The 20,806-nt window shown below is 34.8% G+C and overlaps 1 protein-coding gene across 1 annotated transcript in view; it reads left to right on the top strand.

Annotated features, from left to right (window-relative positions):
- The window catches only part of LOC138702036 (UNC93-like protein MFSD11), an 82,415-nt gene that overhangs the window by 48,677 nt on the left and 12,932 nt on the right, over nt 1-20,806 (top strand). Inside the window, exons 2-5 of the mRNA XM_069829534.1 lie at nt 12,781-12,950; nt 14,711-14,887; nt 15,906-16,171; nt 18,764-18,889. Of these exons, the coding sequence (XP_069685635.1) occupies nt 12,781-12,950; nt 14,711-14,887; nt 15,906-16,171; nt 18,764-18,889 (739 nt within the window). The remainder of the gene's footprint in view (nt 1-12,780; nt 12,951-14,710; nt 14,888-15,905; nt 16,172-18,763; nt 18,890-20,806) is intronic.

Below are 20,806 nucleotides of genomic sequence, written 5' to 3'. Positions count from 1 at the left end.
TTTTTGGAAGTTATGTCAGAACGAGGGGCTAACATGAGTGTAGAGATTTGGTGCATGTAACTACATTATGATACAAGATACACGTGACGTCGTCAGTTTTTGAAATAGCACTACATACTTTAATCATGTTACATTGATTACATGAATTTAGACGAGTTCAAAAATGTATCACAATGTCACCTTCCCAATCAATAACAACAACAAAATGCAAAATGAATGCCATCAGAATGTGTCGTTTGTTATGGTGCCCCATTCATCTTGTGCATTAACTTACACAAAACGAAAGACGACTGACGTCCGTACATGTCGTGTGTTGTGTGTTTGCTGTTTTAACATGTAAACAAATTACAACAACTGTCGACGTCACAATCCACGTACAGTGGCCTGCATGTTCTCCGCACCTGTCGCCACTCGACTTCTTCCTGTGAGGAACTGTAAAGGACAGTGTGTACCAGAACATTCTGACAACACCAGACGACATGCAGCAATTCATTCGATAGGCTTGTGTGTCCATTCAGCCAGCAACGTGCAGGGCAGTCATACGGTCTTCGAATGTGCATTAATGTGAATGGTCACCATTTGGAACATCTTCTGTGACTCTCTAAGCATAACATTATCACATTGGAAGTACGTTTTTGTTTCGTTTTGTTGTTATTGATTAGGAAGGTGACACTGTGATACATTTTTGAACTCGTCTTAATGTGTGTTATCAATGCAACATGATTAAAGTACGTATTGCTATTTGAAAAGTTGATGACGTCACGTGTATCTTGTACCTTAATGTAGTTACATGCACCAAATCTCCACACTCATGTTAGCCCCTCGTTCCAACATAACGCTCAAAAACAAAAATTTCAATACCTATCTAAACAAAGAAGTTATAATAGGTGCACAAAATAAATGGGACACTCTGTACATACATTGCAGTTGAACACTTCGGTTCGCTATGATAACGATGAAATATGACTCACAGTATAGTTGCTATCATATGTGGCAGCTATATTATGAATTCCTAGGATATATCTTTAGTTCAACACCAACGTAGACTATCTTGCTCGGCCTTGTAGACCCTGTGGGCAACAGTTAATACACGTTTTATAGTTTTGACACGTAGAATTGGGTAGTCTACTTCTGATATTCTCAGACTAGCTAGACTGGGTTTTATTTTGTCTGTTTTTACACCTGAAAACTATGGAGAATTAAATCAATCCGGTGAAAATAACAAAGGACTTAGAAACAGGCTTTATTCGAGACATTCCGGTTTCTGTAAATAAAAAGTAAAGGTGTGTTTCGTCAGTCTGAACGAGTTGGTATTCCCCCCTTTTTCCTTCATCTTTATTAATGACGGGGATAGATGAAGCTTTACAAAATGCTGGTTTTTTCGCACAAATTTAGGCCTACAGCAATAGAATGTTTAAGTAAAATTTGTTTCAAAATTACAAGTCATACTACTGCTTCTTCATTTAACGGGAGAGGATGGTATTTTTTTTACTTTTTTCCTATTTTGTGTAAATTATTAATTTTTTGTATATAGAGCGCTCATAGCTTTGGCAACTCAACCAAATATAAATATTTTGAAAAAAAAATTATTTTGGGGCCCAAATTTGAAAAAAATTATACTAAAACATATATATGTAAACCGTTTTTAAAGATAGATTCAAACAGTTTTTGCAATGTATTTGCAAAAGTATGTTCTACAAACGGTCTGTAACAGAATTTTGATATTAGTCCCTACTTTTGTAAAATAAACAATTAAAATTTAGTAACAATTTTCTGATACAAACGGACGTATTTTTAAAATGAAATCAATTAACAAAATTCTGTTACAGAGAAAAGTTTCCTAATAGTCTAAAGAATGTTTGTTCTAAATTTCTTGCATGTATCTTTAATAGTTCAGAAATTATATCCATTTTGTCTGGCAATGTAGCAAAAAAAATGAAGTTACTGGAAACCGATAAAAGCGGGCGTGTGATTTAAAAATCCATAGCGCAGGAAGTTTAAAAATGACGTCTCAACATCCGATAAGGGCACAAATACCCACAAAATGTTATGCAATGCATTCCACACATATCAAAGAGTATTTTAAAGAAAAAACATTTTTTTTAATTTAATTTACCGGAAACAACAATAAAAGTGGGCGAGTGATTTAAAAATCCATAATGCAGGAAGTTTAAAAATGGCGATCCACACATATCACAGGGTATTTTGAAGATTTTTTTTTTTAATTTAGTCATTTTTCATCAAAAATACCATCCTCTCCCCTTAAGACAAGAACACTTTACAATGGAAGGAAATAGTAATAAGAAGTATTTGGATTGGATGAAAGTAGGAAAGAATAGTGCAGAAAATAAATTATTCCGAAATTTCCTGTTACAAATAAGTACAGGTACTATTTCGCAGTTGAGGCTTCTTTTACAAAGTACACTCCATTTTTTTTATTATAAGAAGAAAACAGTATCCGTAACTGTATTTGATTTTTTAAATTAAACTTTACTTAAATTAAAGTTAAAATATTAATTCCCTTGACTACGAATGTCCAGTTCAGACAATGGATGCCAAAGGAAACCCTCAAGCGGTAGTCACTATTTAAAAACGTTATTTTTGCTCTGGTAGTTTTTGTAAAAATGTCTCAATTTATCAAATGCTTGTCACTGTTATCACTGCCATGCGTTACGCAATGGCGCGTGGCATTGATACACGTGAACTGATTGCAGTTGGTCGTTCACCTCCGAGTGATACACAGATAAGATGAAAAGAACTTGGCCTTGATCAAAATGTTCCCGTCCAGGATTGCCAATTTGCGGGTAATTACCCGATTTTCGGGTTTCCGACGTTAGACGGGTATTTTGAGGGATAATCTAAAAATACGGGTATATTCGGGTTATCGATAATATTTCCCTTAAATAAGATACTAAGCTTATTCTCTTCATAAAATATAAAGTTTTCATTAGCAACTTTCTATTAAATTTCGTGTTGCCTTGAAAAAATAGAAGCCCGTTTATTCCAAATAAAAGGGGCGAAGCCCTTTCGGATAACATGTTTTTTTTTTCTCCATGTAATCCACAGGAACATCGTTTTTGTAGTGAAAGGAAAACGCTACAGTATTAATACGTGTAACAGTGTAAAGGAAGTTGTACGGTATTTGAATACGTAAGCAGCTATATAAAAAAGTGGCATCCCTGGATTTCTTTGTTTCTTGGTTACGAATTCAATATTTTAAACATAACCAACAACAGTTACAAAGCACATAGAATCGAGAAAGAAAAATGGATCAAGTTGCAGCAGAAGTTAAATCTCCACTCGTCAATTTTAACTAAAGGTACTTATCTTCCCTTGGGAGAAAAATTTGCCGTTTTTATCCAGATTTTTTAAATTCTTTTTTCCCCTTATTACTTGACACATAATTAAGGATTTTCACACAAAATAAACCTCTCAAATATTTAGAGGGGGAGCAATTTTTAATGCGAAACCTGGAATTTGTTTTAGTCCTAGGCCCACAGTTTAATTAGCTTCATTTTGATGCAAGAATGATGAAAATATAACAATTCTAGGTACACTTTGTGTTAACATTAGTGTTGTGAAACGCTGTAACACTGAACATGGAGAAAAATCATCTATATCCTGAAGGTATGAAAAATTGTAAAATCACACAGCTTCCTGACTGTATGAAAAATAATACAGTCAAATTCTACCGCCAAAATCGAATTGTTATTACACGAAAAATATATAAAATTGACAGAATGTGACGAATTGACATTTGCATAACTGCACTTCCGGTTTAAAGAAAGGGTGCTTCCGATCATTAAAGTCCACACCTGTGGAGTAACGATCAGCGCGTCTGGCTGCGAAACCAGGTGTTCGAATCCCGGTCGGGGCAAGTTATCTGGTTGAGGTTTTTTTCCGAAGTTTTCCCTCAACCCAATACGAGCAAATGCTGGGTAACTTTCGATGCTGGACCCCGGACTCATTTCACCGGCATTATCACCTTCATTTCATCCAGACGCTAAATAACCTGAGATGTTGGTACAGCGTCGTAAAATAACCCAGACGCGCTGACCGTTACTCCACAGGTGTGGACTGGTTTTTATTAACAAAGTCCTTTGATCTCACAGCCAAGTTCTTCCTGTCGTGAGCTGCACGTGTTATGAGGCGTTTCATGCACACTAAAAACTAAAAATTTTCTGCTTTAAAAAGTGTAAAAGATAATTTCTCTATTACACTTCTACTACGTCGTACCATTTTTGACCAATAAAGCGGTACGGAACGACGTGTGTCAACCAGTCATGGCTCCTTATCTACAATTTATCACCCCCTAGCATTTGTTTTATCACCTCCCTAGTATTTATTTGTTTCTATCACCTCCCTAGCATTTGTTTCTTTGTTTGCCACCATTGTACTTTATGTTTTAGCTTCTGCTGTATGAGATTATGGATAGTCACATATCAGAAATTGTTTAATATATTGATAATTGAAGTGGAATACAATTGTTTTAATAAAAATGAAACTGAATCAACAAAGCCTTCTTGACTAGTAATCGTTCATAGAGTTCAATGAAGATTGTACAGTTGGCACAACTGGTAACTAGAGAACAGCTTATCATAACACACTACATTTCATTTTTTTTTTTTTTTTCATTTATTTTATTCCATAGATCTTACATGTGCAATGAAGCTTTAAAATGTGGAACAAGTCAAAATTTTACAATATTACAATTACAATTTTTACAAATGTTTACAGTTTTACAATTTAGTAATTTTCTACAATTTTTACAACTTTGTGCAATTTTTTACAACATTTTGGCGAGATGTAGTGAGGTGAGGTGAGGCCCGAGGATTCGCCAAAATATTACCCGGCATTTGCCTTTTGGTTGGGAAAACCTCGGAAAAACCCAACCAGGTAATCAAATCAAAGGGGTTGATGCCGAGGACTCGCCATAGACCATCCGGCTTCAGTCCCACGGCTGGAAAACCTTGGAAGAAACCAAAGACCAAAGGGGGATCCAAACCAAGCCCGAACGCAGCTCCGGATCAGCAGCCCAGCGAGTCTGCCGACTGAGCTACATCGATGGCTCTACTAAAAGTATACAATACATAGAGAATCAGATTATTAAATTTACAAACGCAAACGATCATTCATAAGTTGAGCTATATGTATAATACAAAACAGGTTAATTAAATTTAAGGCATAAACAATTCAACCAGTTGTGATATACAGAAATTGATAATATATATCATGCAAACTACTTCAAATTACAAACACAAACCATTTATCAATAGAGCTATACAGATTACTATTCAATTTAAAGCATATACAATTCATCGGCCAAAACTATACTAATATATACAATACAAAGTAAGCAGATTAATTTAATTTACAAGCATACTTTCATTAAGCTATTCAAGCTACTGTCATCTAACGGAATATTTTTAATGATGAGATGGTACAGTTTGAAGACAGTTTAATATTTTAGTAAGTCTCTTAATATTTTATTGTATTAGAGTACTTCGTTACTTCTAATCTTTATATACTTTCTTCTAATTGTGTAATAGTCTATTAAATCCTACTCGAGTTTTGACTTTCTCTAGATAAATGAAAACCTCTAGTGAGATTACTATAGATAAACCTGTTTATAGGAGAGAAATATGGTCAAGTGACAAACCAGACTTCAGAAAAATGAAAATGAAGTACTTTAATTGTGGAAGGGTACAGGATATTATACGGAAGGATGCTACATATTTTGTAGAAGAAATGAAAATATTTGACTCAAAACAATAAGCCAAAATATATAGAAATAACTGGACGAAAATTAAATGGAAATATAAGCAAATGGGCAAAAAATACCAATAGTTCAGGAAAAATCGCTGTACGCAAAAATACAGTATGCGAAAAACAAAGTTTTTTTTTTGTATCAGAGCCAGTGGCGGCTGATTGACTGAGGCAAGTGAGGCCGGGCCTCTGTCACTTGGCTTAACTGAAATCAAATTTTGTGTTTTTATATAATGTATTAGTTATTTGAATGAAGCATATATCGCTGTAGAAGCATTTGAAAACTTTGATGTATATAGACCTGTTTTGCAGTAAAATTTGTTCCTGAGGCCGGGATCGCTCGTGCCGGGTCTGGCTTGTGATGTATATAGACCTGTTTTGCAGTAAAATTTGTTCCTGAGGCCAGAATCTTTCGTGCCGGGTCTGGCTTAATGCATTTCATGTCCTTTCGCGGGCTTTGAGTTTACGCTTAAAACGTTGTAGCTGAGGCACAATTCGTCTGGCCTGGTCAGGTTTCACTCGTCCCATCCACGGGCCGGCCTCAAGGGTAGAGTGGGGTGGGAATAGCAGTGGTGACTTATCTTCCTAACTAGGCCATAAATAACAAAATTCCAGCTCTTTGGCAGGCAGAGACCCACTCGATTCTCTCCCCTTATGTCTCAGTTTATGACATAAGCGAGGGTGTTCTACTATTGTACTTCGTAGTACAGTAGTGAATCTGGGCCAATGTTGTTATGTATTTTGGGCAAATATAAACAGAAACAAATGAGAGAAATAATGATGGTGCAGTTAATTCATTGTTAGAGTGTCCTATTTCGAGAAGAAATAATACTGAAAGAAAGGAAGTTTTAAATAAAGAGAGAGACTACCGAGATACCTACGACATCGCTGATAATTTTTCTGACAGATAATCTTAAAACGCGAGTTTCTATTGCATCCTGGTATGGGCAACATAAATGGTTATGTGGTAATGTGGTGCAAAATAAACTTCTCTTGGCCTTGTTTGTTGCTGTCAAGGGAAAAAAATAAAAAGAAAAGAAAGAAAGGGGAATTTGAACACATAATATGGGATGCTTCATAACACTGAAACAATCACTGAAACTCAGAGCATAACAGCTTATTTGGTGAGTGAAATTATTATTTTTCATTGATAGTAATAATAATAGATTAATAATAATAATAATAATATTACAGTAATAATGATATTAATAATATAATAACAATAATAATTAATATCATAAATAAACATTTCCTATCAGAGGCACTTAAACTAGTTGCATCTGGCCTAACCGAGGATTTCGATCACCGGCCGCTACTGATCAGAGCTGCTGAAAACGTACATTTTCGCGACAATTTGGTAATAAATGTTCTGCGGCAACGAGTTAATAGATTATTTAAGCGCATTAACTTTGCGTGTAAATGGATATTTCTATGGCAAAGTACTGGGTGTTTCTAAAATCTCTGAACGCTCAAATAAGCGTCGACTTCAACAAATATAGATTTCTGCAGGCAATGTATGCCAATTGCATAAACTTTATTATTATTATTATTATTATTATTATTATTATTATTATTATTATTATTATTCCGAGGTTACACTCGGGCATGGGTTTTGGGCCTAATACTTAACTGAATTCTTTCCGAGGTTTCTCTCGACTGTAAGATGAATGTCAGGCAATCTTATGGCGAATCCTCGTATTCATCTCGCTCAAATACCATCCCGCCATCACCAACCGAACCAACACTAGGTACCCAAAACTAACAATGACGTAAACAGTGAAATTGGGATTTGACATCATGAAAGAAAATTAATCTGTATTCAGTTCCCTGTATATTTGTATGAGAAAGCGAAATCGTTATGAAAGCTGCACAATTAAGGTCTAAATGAGTTTACAGCCCGTATGCATTTGTTGACAGTTTACGAAACGAGATAGTGGGCCTACGATGTGGCACAAACAATGGCTTTGCTAATCAGCTGTGGTCTTCTTCAACCCCATTACGCGAGTCAAAGTACGAAAGAATACATTTAAAGCGATGTGGCCTTTTAATGATTTATTACGATGTTGAAGGTCATTCATAACTTTTTAAATCAGTCCTATCTCAGTTTGCGACATTGTCACGCTCCAACAATAATGACGTCATCAGAGACGAAAGCCGATGATAGTTATTTTATTTGTATTGTTTAATATCACTTGCCGAAAGATAAGGGTAACATTTCTAAGAACGACGTCTATTTTTATTTACAAATAAATTTACCAAGCGTAGCAAAATTATGAAACAACAACACTGGAAAAATCATACATAATTCTATAAGACGTCTTCGTCGTCCCTATGATTCAGCTGTTTCAAAAATGCTTCAGATGACCATTAATTTAGCGTTATAATTTGAAGTAAATGACCACAAGTTAAGAAGAAGAATTTGAAAATATGTTTACTATAATGAATGTAAATTTTTATAATGTAACAGTTATTGACGTTAAGTAGAACTTGACATTTTAGTTATCCATATGAACATGTTGAAGAAATTATTGAGAATTTGTAGAAATAATAGCAATTGAGAAAGGTCTTAATCAGTTACTATGATAGGGAAAACGTTATAATCGGTTACTATGATGACAAAATAAAACAAAATTCGCGAGATCGATATTATAAGGAGCCCGTTAAGTGTAAAATAAAAGGTGCTAGTCCGTTAAGTCGTACTTTACTTACATAGATACACATCTGTTGAACGATCTTTACGATTCAAAATACCATAAAATTATTTAAACTTAAATGATGTTAACTTACTTTCTTCCTCTCTCTCCTGAAAATTATCTCTTGTCTGATTTCCTCTTTAGAAGTTTCTGAAAAATAATTATCCCTCCCCAAACAAGGCTGTGATAATTTCAATACGCATTACTATTTAAGTTTGTTTAAATATAATAATAATAACTTACTTACTTACAAATGGCTTTTAAGGAAACCGAAGGTTCATTGCCGCCCTCACATAAGCCCGCCAGCGGTCCCTATCCTGTGCAAGATCAATCCAGTCTCTATCATCATACCCCACCTCTCTCAAATCCATTTTAATATTATCCTCCCATCTACGTCTCGGCCTCCCTAAAGGTCTTTTTCCCTCCGGTCTCCCAACTAACACTCTATATGCATTTCTGGATTCGCCCATACGTGCTACATGCCCTGCCCATCTCAAAGTCTGGATTTAATGTTCCTAATTATGTCAGGTGAAGAATACAATGCGTGCAGTTCTGTGTTGTGTAACTTTCTCCATTCTCCTGTAACTTCATCCCGCTTAGCCCCAAATATTTTCCTAAGCACCTTATTCTCAAACACCCTTAACCTATGTTCCTCTCTCAGAGTGAGAGTCCAAGTTTCACAACCATACAGAACAACCGGTAATATAACTGTTTTATAAATTCTAACTTTCAGATTTTTGGAAAGCAGACTGGATGATAAGAGCTTCTCAACCGAATAATAGCACGCATTTCCCATATTTATTCTGCGTTTAATTTCCTCCCGAGTGTCGTTTATATTTGTTACTGTTGCTCCAAGATATTTGAATTTTTCCACCTCTTCGAAGGATAAATCTCCAATTTTTGTATTTCCATTTCGTACAATATTCTGGTCACGAGACATAATCATATACTTTGTCTTTTCGGGATTTACTTCCAAACCGATCGCTTTACTTGCTTCAAGTAAAATTTCCGTGTTTTCCCTAATCGTTTGTGTATTTTCTCCTAACATATTCACGTCATCCGCATAGACAAGAAGCTGATGTAACCCGTTCAATTCCAAACAATAATAATAATAATAATAATAATAATAATAACAACAACAACAATAATCTGTAGCGCTACAGTCCGGTGTGGATCCTGGCCTCCCCAGTTAAGAGTTGTCATCTCTTTCTATTTCATCTTGTTCAATTTTTATACACCAGAGTTCTCACAACTTCTTCGACTCCTTATCTCCATCTTAATTTGAGATTTCCACGTCCTCTTTGTCCTCTAAGGTTAACAAATAATACCTTTTGTGTGGGTTCAGTTTCGTCCATACGCGTTACAGTAGGCCTACATGCCCTGCCCATCTTAATCTGACTTTTTTTTTATCATATTGATAACATATGATTCATTCATTATATAATTTATATAATGTGGCATATTGTGAACGATTTGACTAAAGGTAAAGACTGTATGTAATGCTGGAGTACAAAAAGTAAAAACAGGGTTTATAAATGCACAAACAATATCACTGTCTCGAAGGAAAAATTAAGTATCAAAATCCGGTTCCAAAATCACCACCATTATTTTCCACATAATCGATTATTTGTAAAAAAAAAAAAAAAAAAAAAAAAAAAAAAAAAAAAAAAAAAAAACTATCTGCTCTGTTCCGTTCTGATTCTAATAAGGACTGTCAACATTCACAAGTAGTAGAACTGCTTGATCAAATGGCATAGTGCAAGGTCATTGCCAAAATCGACGTAGAACGAACACGCCCATAATAAAATGTCCCGAAGACATGCTGTGCTAAGTAATTCACACTAAACTTTCATAGTTTGAAGTTCGTATTTTCAGGCAGTTTTTCATACTACAAAAGTAACATAAAAAATGAACTAGGGTTATCTGTACATTCGACATTCCATAGTGAATAATCATAATAATCGACACTTGCAGGCCCTGAAGGAGAAGAATAAGCTAGTGAGCTTTGACTTTCGTAGGTACCGGAAGTCGGCTGGCTCTACTTCAGTTATACTGTCAGCTAAAACCGTTACTAATTTATGGATTGAATATTTATTATTATTATTATTATTATTATTATTATTATTTTGTTTATTATTTATTACATTTTCCGGCCGTTTCCGCGTTTTAGTGTTATTTACTGGATAGATGACTAATCCAACGGCTAAGAATTAAGAATTAGGTAACCCGGGTTCGAGTCCCGGTCCCGAAGAGAATTTTTCTCCACTCCACCCATCCTTCATCATATGATAACGCAGAATTCCTGCACGGAAATATCATATGTACTTCGGTACATCGCTATAATATGATATGCGTGAAATAATCACTTAGTGATTTAAGACGGCGCTCATTCCGTCGGATCCCGGCCACTTAGTCACTCGTAATAAGTGCACCTTTGCATATAGTGTATTGGACATTGTGCCACTGTCACACATCTGTGATATAGTGCATGAGGGTTGGCCACGAAAGGGAAACTGAGAGGGATTCAATCCGGCATCGGAACTGGAATCCGGTGTGGCTTAGTGGATAAAGCGTGAGCACGTAGAGCTGAAAACCCGGGTTCGAGTCCCAGTGACTGAGAGAATTTTTCTTCTCTTCAAAAATCAAGATAGCTGATCCTTGGGATCGAACTCTGGACCTCCTGCTTACAAGGCAGGCGTGCTAACATCACTTGAAATGTGGCGAAATACATTTTTTAGGATTTTTTTCAACATTAAAAATAAATGGAAACACAATTTCTTGAGCAATGTAAGAAACTAAAAAAGTAACAATTTATTGGAAAGGAAAATTGTGTGCTGTAGGCCTACAAGCTATATACTTATTTACAAATGGTTTTTTAGGAACCCGGAGGTTCAGTGCCGTCCTCATATAAGCCCGCCATCGGTCCCTCTGAGCAAGATTAATTCAGTCTCTACCATCATATCCCACCTCCCTCAAATCCATTTTTATATTATCCTCCTATCTACGTCTCGGCCTCCCCAAAGGTCTTTTTCCTTCCGGCATCCCAACTACACTCTATAACAATCTATATGCATTTCTGGATTTGCCCATACATGTTACATGCCCTGCCCATCTCAAATGTCGGGATTTAATATTCTTAATTACGTCAGATGAAGAATGCAATGCATTTAGTTTAACTTTCTCCATTCTCCTGTAACTTCATCCCTCTTAGCCCCAAATGTACAAGCTATATACGTAATAATAATAATAATAATAATAATAATAATAATAATAATCCGTGGTGCTACAGCCCTGTAAGGGCCCAGACCGACAAGCTGGCTGCTGGCCTTACGCCCACATCCCGAAACAGAGGTGGAAGATCATCCAACCAGAATGGAGGTTAACACGATGGTCTCCCCAGCTGTAATAGTTGGATTTCGTAACCGAATTTCGCTACCTATCGTAGCTCCCCAAGTGCACCACAATGCTGGGTGAGCACCGGTCCCATACACTGACCGAAATTTCATGAGAAAATTTCTTCCCCCATGAGGACTCGAACCAGCGCGCATTCCGTAACGCGAGTCCTAGGCGGGATACCTTGGACCACGACGCCACGGTGTGAGACATATACATAATGTACGAATATAATCAGAATACAATACTAGTATACCGTATATCAATAACCAATTTGTCCATGTTTTGACTTTTATTTTCAATAATTTCTCAAATACTTCATCAGTGACTTGCACGAAAACAGATAAGATAGAGTGAGATATACTGATTTATTTCCTGACTTGATTTTTCTGTTTACTTAAAGATAACCTACTATAATGAAGATTATATTTTAAGATGTGGGATTGAGTTACATATGAAAAATAATGTAATAGCAGTTGAAGCTAATCCGTTTAACATTACCATTTTACCATTTCAAAGATATTACATTTCTTGATCACAGATATAATGCTACTATAAGTAATATATTTATATTAAGAAATCTTTAATTTGGGGTCAGTAGTTCGTAAAATTTTGCGTTATAAAATGCAGTATTTTGCTTTTGTTGCCTGCTACTTCACGTCGCATTTATAACAAGGAACCGATATTTGTAGCATTACAGGTACTGAATGTAAAAAAAAAGTAGAATATTATTCATAACAATCATCCAACCAGAATGAAGGTATCGTGTGGTTAGCACGATGATCTCCCCAGAAACATGACAAAAAAACTTAATTGTTGCAAAAAATGGAAAGTGTGTAATGAAGTAGATGTCAACTTTGTAACACTCATTTTTTAATCTTGTTTAAATTCGTGGTTCATTAATTACAATACTTTGTCTTTATTCCAGAAAACAATTTTAGAAAGTATCAATGCAGAGGATCCCAGTTTCGAGGGAGATGGTTACACAAGCTTGGCTGTCATATACGCTGTATTTGCAGTTTGCAACTGGCTTGCGCCTTCCATCATTAGTGTTACTGGACCCAAGATAGCTATGTTGATTGGAGCAGTAACATATTGGTAAGCTAATACTTTGAGATACTATATTTAATTTTGTTATCATTTTTCTGAAACTGTTACTGTATTAATTGGCACAGTTCTCCTTAAGAATGTATTACATTTTCTCTTCCTGATCAGTTTCAGCATCATTCTTTCTTCACCCACTCTTTCCAACACAGCTTCGTTTCTTATTCTGTCTGTCCAATTCACATGTTCCATTCTTCTCCATATCCACATTTTAAAGGCTTCTAATAGCTTCCTTTCACTTTGTTATAATGCCCATGTTTCTGCCCCCATGCAATGCTACACTCCACACAAAGCACTTCACCAGTCTCTTCCTTAGTTCTTTCTCCGGAGGTCCAGAGAAGATGTTCCTTTATCTAAGAATAATAATAATAATAATAATAATAATAATAATAATAATAATAGTCCACACCTGTGGAGTAATGGTTAGCACGTCTGGCTGCGAAACCAGGCGGCTTGGGTTCGATTCCCAGTCGGGGAAAGTTACCTGGTTGAGGTTTTTCCGGGGTTTTCCCTCAACCCAATATGAGCAAATGCTAGGTAACTATCAGTGCTGGACCCCGGACTCATTTCACCGGCATTATCACCTTCATCTCATTCAGACGCGAAATAACCTAAGATGTTGATAAAGCGTCGTAAAATAACCCAGTAAAATAAAATAATAATAATAATAATAATAATAATAATAATAATAATAATAATAATAATTAGCCATCAGAAGTCTGCAGAAAATATTCCTTTTTCTAATAATAATAATAATAATAATAATAATAATATTTATTAGCGCTTAATGTACAGTAGAAGTTTCTGACATTGTCAAAATCTTGAAATTAAATATTAATGGAGTGAAATTATAGACGTAGATGAGAAGATAATATTAAAATGGATTTGAGGGAGGTGGGATATGATGGTAAGAGATTGGATTAATCTTGCTCAGGATAGGGACTGATGGCAGGCTTATGTGAGGGCGGCAATGAACCTCCGGGTTCCTTAAAAGCCAGTAAGTAAGTAAGAGTGAAATTATACAGTACGACAAATTGGAAGTAATGGAGATTACATTAATCTAGGAGCTATTTGAAATTATATAAAAAATTGGAAGTAACTAAAATGTCTGTAAACCACATATAGAGAAGTTATACAGAAAATTGGGAATAACACAGATTATAATGAGCGAAACTGAAATCATACACAATAAGTGATGATAATAATAATAATAATAATAATAATAATAATAATAATAATAATAATAATAATAATTACATGCTTTTAGCATTATCAATGTTGAAGTTAATCTTATAAATGTAATATTCTTATATTACATTTATATTACAAGTTAATGAGAGAGAGTAATGTTGTAGAACAGTTATAATTTAAAATTAATTATTTAATAGGAACTCTCATAAGATATTAGAAAGCTATAAGGTGTCATTTAAAGATGCTCTCGATGACGTCATAAGTCGCAAAAATATTTTCTTTCCATAAAAAGTTCTTTCTAAATACAAGGTTTCAACTGTCTGAGCCTCTTTCCTTAGAGTAAGAAAGTGGTTGGAGCATCGTGTTTACGTTCATCACATCACCTCATTCTGACCCCGAGATCGTAAGAGCATAATACTGTACCTCTATGCCCGCCATGCATCTTCATAGTGTCTATTCACTAACAGTGTATTATTTATTAGACCCAAAGGACATGGTTTGCTGTTGCAACTCTCTCCTCATAATAAATGCATGCATGACCTTTAGTTTAATTGTTGTTTCAGTCTGTTCATTGCATCATTTCTCCTTCCAAGAACATGGCTCTTGTATTTGGCATCGTGTGTGATGGGATTTGGTGCTGCTGTCATCTGGACAGGTCAAGGCAACTACCTAACTCTGAATTCAGATTCAACAACAATATCCAGAAATTCTGGTATTTTCTGGGCGATGCTACAGGCCAGGTATAGCAATTATCTGTATTATTAATTCATAACATTAATATATATTGTAACGATGATACCAAATACTTTCTATTATGATTCAGAGCATAGCTGCGTGCTACCTGGACAAGTTCAGTATTAATTAATAGGGCTAGGATTTTGATGAAATTGCATCTTTTTTTCTAGTAATCCAGAAACATTGCTGCTTTAGTATTTATGTGTTATGTGATAAACTGAGTGTTTTAAGACATATTTGTTAGGGTATTTTTTTGCATTTTTTGCCCGTTTCAACTCATTCAGTCATTTTTTAGGCATTTTCATTTAATTTTGGCCATAAATCCCCATTATTAATGTAGAATAATGTATATTTCCTTTGATATTTTCTTTACATATTTTGTCTATTAATACCCATTATTTTGTTTGATATTTTAAGCGTTTTTCTACACAAATATTGCCATTTTAACGTAGTATACCCCATGTAATGGATCAGTCCAACCACCCCTTCAATATAGACTCCTCTGTACCTGCTAATTCTGGATAAGAGTGGCCTTGTGGTAGACTACATGGAAACTAAAAGGTTGACCTCAGGTCCACATGCCGACATAGAGGTGAACTATCATACATGGAAACTACATCAGGTGAAATAATTAAAGTGTATTGCTTAGAAAAAAATTATGTAAAATTTAATTTAATTACTAATCTAAATATTAAGTAGTACAAAACCTCTTTTCCTACTAAGCCATTTATGTAAGATCAATTTTTAGGGAATTTTTAAGGGCATTTTTGAAAGATTTTTAGGTCATAAATGCATTGTTTTTAGGACATTTTTTCACGATTTATAGGTCATCAAAATCCTAGCCCTATTAATTAAGGTACTCATCTACCCTTGATTTTTAGTTTTTCTTCACAAATTTGATTTTTTTTTTTTTTTTTTTTTTACTTTGTCATCTGAAAGCTTGATTGCATTGTGATGTCGCTGTAAATTGCGCAAAATATGTAAGTATCGGTAATTAATATAATTTATCTTGTATGATTACAGCATGTTTCTTGGAAATCTCTTTGTGTATTTCCAATTTCAAGGAAAAACACAGATAGACGCTGACACTCGTCTCATTGTTTTCATAGTGCTACTAGTTGTAGCTGCAGTTGGAATTGTATTCCTATTACTTTTGCGACCTGCTCAGCGTGCAGATGGGGAACTGGAACGAAGAGAAGAAGGTGGACCACTAAATGCATTGAAAAGAGCATTTGTTCTCTTACTTACTAAAGAAATGTTACTGCTAAGCATAACATTCTTCTACACAGGTAACTGAATAAAAGGAGCTTTTACTATCACGACTAGCCACTATATTTTTCGAACTTTAAGAAGGCAACAAATGTTACTTGAAAGTCAGTTTAAAAAATTAATTTCTTTAGTGACTAGATAATATATATTTAATTTTTTTACTTTTTAAAATATTCGCTTTATCCAAAAAATGCCCTGTTATTTTGTTAACCATACTTTTCAGTACTTTGTTAACCATACTTTTCAGAACAAGCGGTAAAAAGTTCAACTTCTTAACATGAAATTTCTTGCAAGCTTATAGTACTACTGTATTTGAATGTGAGTAAATGCAGTGGAAAAATGACATAAAATGTCGATTTTCCGTCACGAAAACCTGTTCTTAATCGTTAAATGTAACTAAAGCATGAATTTTTAGGATGATTATGTTGATAAAATTGCCCAACATACCAGTGGCGGTTTCTCGGGGGAGGGAAGGGAGGAACGTCCTCCTCACAATTTCTTCTTTTCAAAGTAAATACCAAATAAAATATGTGCCTTGAAATTCGAGGAAGATTCGATAATTTTTAAGTTCACAGCTATAAGAAAAACTCAGTTGATCGAGTTTTAAACGACGCGCGCTCATGTGCTGCCAGAAAACTGTGAGAAAGATGCGAGATTGTCTGTGTGGAGGAATGGCACTCCATTCCTCCTCTACTGCAGTTAACACACACAGACAACAGCGCACTAGCGGCCAGAGAAAGAAGCAGAGTTTTAAAGCAAGTGAATGAATGGAGAGGGAGGAGATCCTCCTCTGAATCAGCCATGGGCAGGAAATAGAAACCGACTGGTTGTGCAGCAAAGCTCACTACTGCTGCCACCTAACGATGCTGCATTCAACCAGACTAAAACACATCTAGGAGAAGGCACAACAAAAAGTTTTAAAACAACGCTATGAAAGACATCATGTAAACTTTTTTTTAATTATAAATCGAAAATATTATTCATTGCACTTTATATAGGCTACTATTCATGGTTTGAAACTTTCGTGGATATTTGAAAGTTAAAGTCGAGTTTATGTAAAACAAAGAGGAAGTAGTTCTACGTAGTTGGCCCCTGAAATTCACTTCTATTCTTTGTTTACTAGACAGGGCAACAGCCAAGTTGTCAGTTTTGTACAAATATATTTGAAACTGAAAGTAGGTACTCCAAACTACATCATTTTTAACATAAAAAATTAATCGGCCACCGGCAGCTTTGAACAATAATGATAGTATGACTTTACAAGAACTGACACTCTTCAAAAGCATGTGATACTGAACTTGTAAAATGTACATGTGGCAACACAGACCACGTGGGTGGGTGCAGTGTTCTCGTTTTCCTCAGATTATTTCCCATTCCCATTTCCATTTCTGTAAAATGGTTCCGGTTATGAGTTAGTAGCTAGTCTCTTCCAACACGTGTGATGCTGTAATGTGCGCGAAAAATGCTGCGAGGTTGTGAATTTCCTTGTAATTGTTAATTTGCGCAATTATTCAACAATGAGTAGAAGTGAAAACATATTATATTTTGGACAATTTAGGAAACTCAGTTTACAAGAACAGATTATTGCTATGCAGGAGGGAAGGTCAACCCCAACACTACCTGGTCTTACATGTATGCATGTAGGCTAATTTGTAGCATGTTTCATTCAAGAAGGTGTTATTTCGTGCTGTTAACTTCTTTCCTCCTCTTAAGAAATATGCAGGAGCCGCCACTGCAACATACAAAAGGCGCTGAGAAACTTTGAAGCAGAATGTAGAACAGAATAATATAAAATTCTGTATTAATTTGAAAAGAAAACAATTAAAAGATGACTTTATTTAATGCAAAATAGTCGTATGTTTATATTTTCATGGAACAGTTTTTTAAAATAATAATAATAATAATAATAATAATAATAATAATAATAATAATAATAATAATTTTTTGCGGACTCCCATTAACTTCTCTGTGGATCCTCAGGGGCCGCAGCCCCTTGGTTGAGAATCACTGCCTTAGAAAATAACGATAAATAATCTTTTTAAGGAACAAATTTCAACACGAGTAGTAGATTCCACTGTATAGTTACTATGTTGTTTTGTTGTTTAGTCAACTGTCCGAAAACAGGTCTGAACCTCAGAAGTGATTACTAAGAAGGCACCACTTACGAGGCAACTAGGCCAGGAGATAATGGGATAGGGTGGCCAGTTCCTTTCCCCCTTCTTAAATGCATTTAATTATTGTGTCTCTAAAGAATCAATCAACAAATGATGCTATTTTGTTTTTGTTCCATTTTCCTGGCATAGAGTTTTGTTTCCTTTTTCTTGCATATTGATGCCTATAGATTTCTCACTAATGTAATGTGAAGATAGAAACAATGCAATAAATATTACGAGATACATTTAACGATAAAGATCTCAAGAAATCAAGTGTTTTAAGCTCTCATTTTACCTTACTTCAAAATTAATGTAAAATAAATCCAATTAATAAAGCTTAGATTTTCAAGTTAAATATTTATGTAGGCCTACATATTTCTCACTTTGTTATTACATAAAAACGGGTTCTAGTAATTAAACTTTATATTGACATATATTATGAACTCTTTTCTTTTTCAGGTATAGAATTGTCGTTCTTCAGTGGTGTATACAGTCCTAGCATCGGTTTTACAAAAAGGATGGGCGAAAATGTCAAACAGCTAGTTGGCTTGTCAGGAATTTTTATTGGATTAGGAGAAGTTGTAGGTATGTTCAGTTCCAGAGTAATAGAGCAAATAATGAAGTATTTTTTTATTAATTTAATGTGTATTTTGCTGGTATTTTAAATATTCTAATCAAATGTTGTTGTAGAAAAGTTATGATTATGCTTCGCATGTAATTTCCTTCACAATTTTCATATTCATAAATTTCCAAACTAATTCCTTCGCCCATTCTTTTGATATTCCTTCGAAAATCTTCAATTACGAATAATTTTTAGCATCGTTGTTTGCCTAATATTTTCATAGTTTTTCTTTAGAGCTGTTTCTTGAAAGACTATATACTATACCACTACCTTACAATACATCTGATTTTAAGTTAATTATCGAAAAAAGTTTTATATTGAAAGTGGTTAATAGGCTCATAACTAGACTGCCGAACTATATGCAGTTGCATGTTTTTATTGATTTGACATGTTGAAAAAGTTGTTGTTGTTTTCTAATGCCAGGCGTTTGACAATAAAGTCATTTGACCTCTTGCACTCCAATATTTTTCAAAGATATTATCATGACCAGTCACTGAAGCACAGATTTTGAGGTGTTCCGAATCTATTTCTTGGTTTGAGTCATGTTGAAAAAGTAAAAGTGGATCTTTGTTGATCATTGTTTTTACGTTCGACTAAAGCCAATTTTATTTTACATAAATGCATATTTTGAGGGTTTTTCTTTTAAATGCATACTGGTATATATTTTCATTTTTTCATATTTAAATGCATATATGAATATCTTTTTTGTTTTACCCGATTTATTGTCTGATTTCAAATTTGTCTCTGATAAAAATAGGAATAATTTCCAAGAATATAAAAATTATGGAGAAATAAAACCAATAATTTAGTTGATTACTGTTGAGGACATGAAATTGCTGCGACAACAAGGGTTAGACTACTTCTCTCTAATGTATAATTTGGGTAGTTGTGCACTTTAACATGAGGTTCTCTGTGTACATACTGGTCATGTAAGTGAAATGTTACAGAAGTCAAAACGAAAATACGTGTTGTCTAGATGTAATTCAGATTTTTACTCTGATTTTGTACAGGGGCGGTTTCTCCGGGCATGCTATGCTTGCTGCGCAAGCCCAATATTTTCGTAGAATATATATTTCTGAAAATGGCGTTACGTATATTAAAATTTATTTTGATTTTTGGAATACTGTATAGGTGTAATACCATCCGCAGGTTGCACACCACAAGTATCGCAACGCTTGCTCGTTTCCCGGAGCTACAGAAAGACGTAGAAATAGCCAGAATATGATGCACACGCAAGTGCCTTCCTCCTTAGTCCGTCCTAGGCGCCCATGCTTCTGTTATGTGTTGTTTGAAGCTCTGATCTGAGAGCTACACCAACGACTATTTAACGTTACACAGACCAGTATTGACAGCGGGTATGTGCTGTGCAATGTAATTGTATGAGCGGAATGCGTATGTCAGCTGCTGCATGTATTATTAATTCTTAAACACTAATTTGAAGTATTGCAATGAGTTCGGAATTGTGTGTTATTGAAACCTTATTATTAAATCCATTTTCCCGAAGGACTATTCAAGAGAAGACAGACATTATAGAGAATATGTGCTCATTACAACAATATGCATTGGTTGGCAGGGTCGAAAAAACTAAATAAACTGTTTTGTTGGCCATGTTTGTTATATTATATCGAATTTCTACATCTGATAAGCGAATATGATCCATGACTCATAACGATTATTTTTATTAATTATGAATTATTATATCCTCCCATCTTCCCCTGTGAATAAAAGAGCAAGCCTAACTTTCGTGACTAGCATTCGCCCCTGATTTTGTAGAACCAAAAATGAATGTATTTAGACATCTGCGACAATAAAGTCACATATTGTTAAGATCAGGAAACTGCTGCGACGACAATGCTGCTAGTGTGCTCTGATTTCATTGA

This window comes from Periplaneta americana, chromosome 6 (genome assembly GCF_040183065.1).
Source record: "Periplaneta americana isolate PAMFEO1 chromosome 6, P.americana_PAMFEO1_priV1, whole genome shotgun sequence".
Classification (NCBI taxonomy): Eukaryota; Metazoa; Arthropoda; class Insecta; order Blattodea; family Blattidae; genus Periplaneta; species Periplaneta americana.
This window is presented reverse-complemented; position numbering and strand designations above follow the sequence as displayed.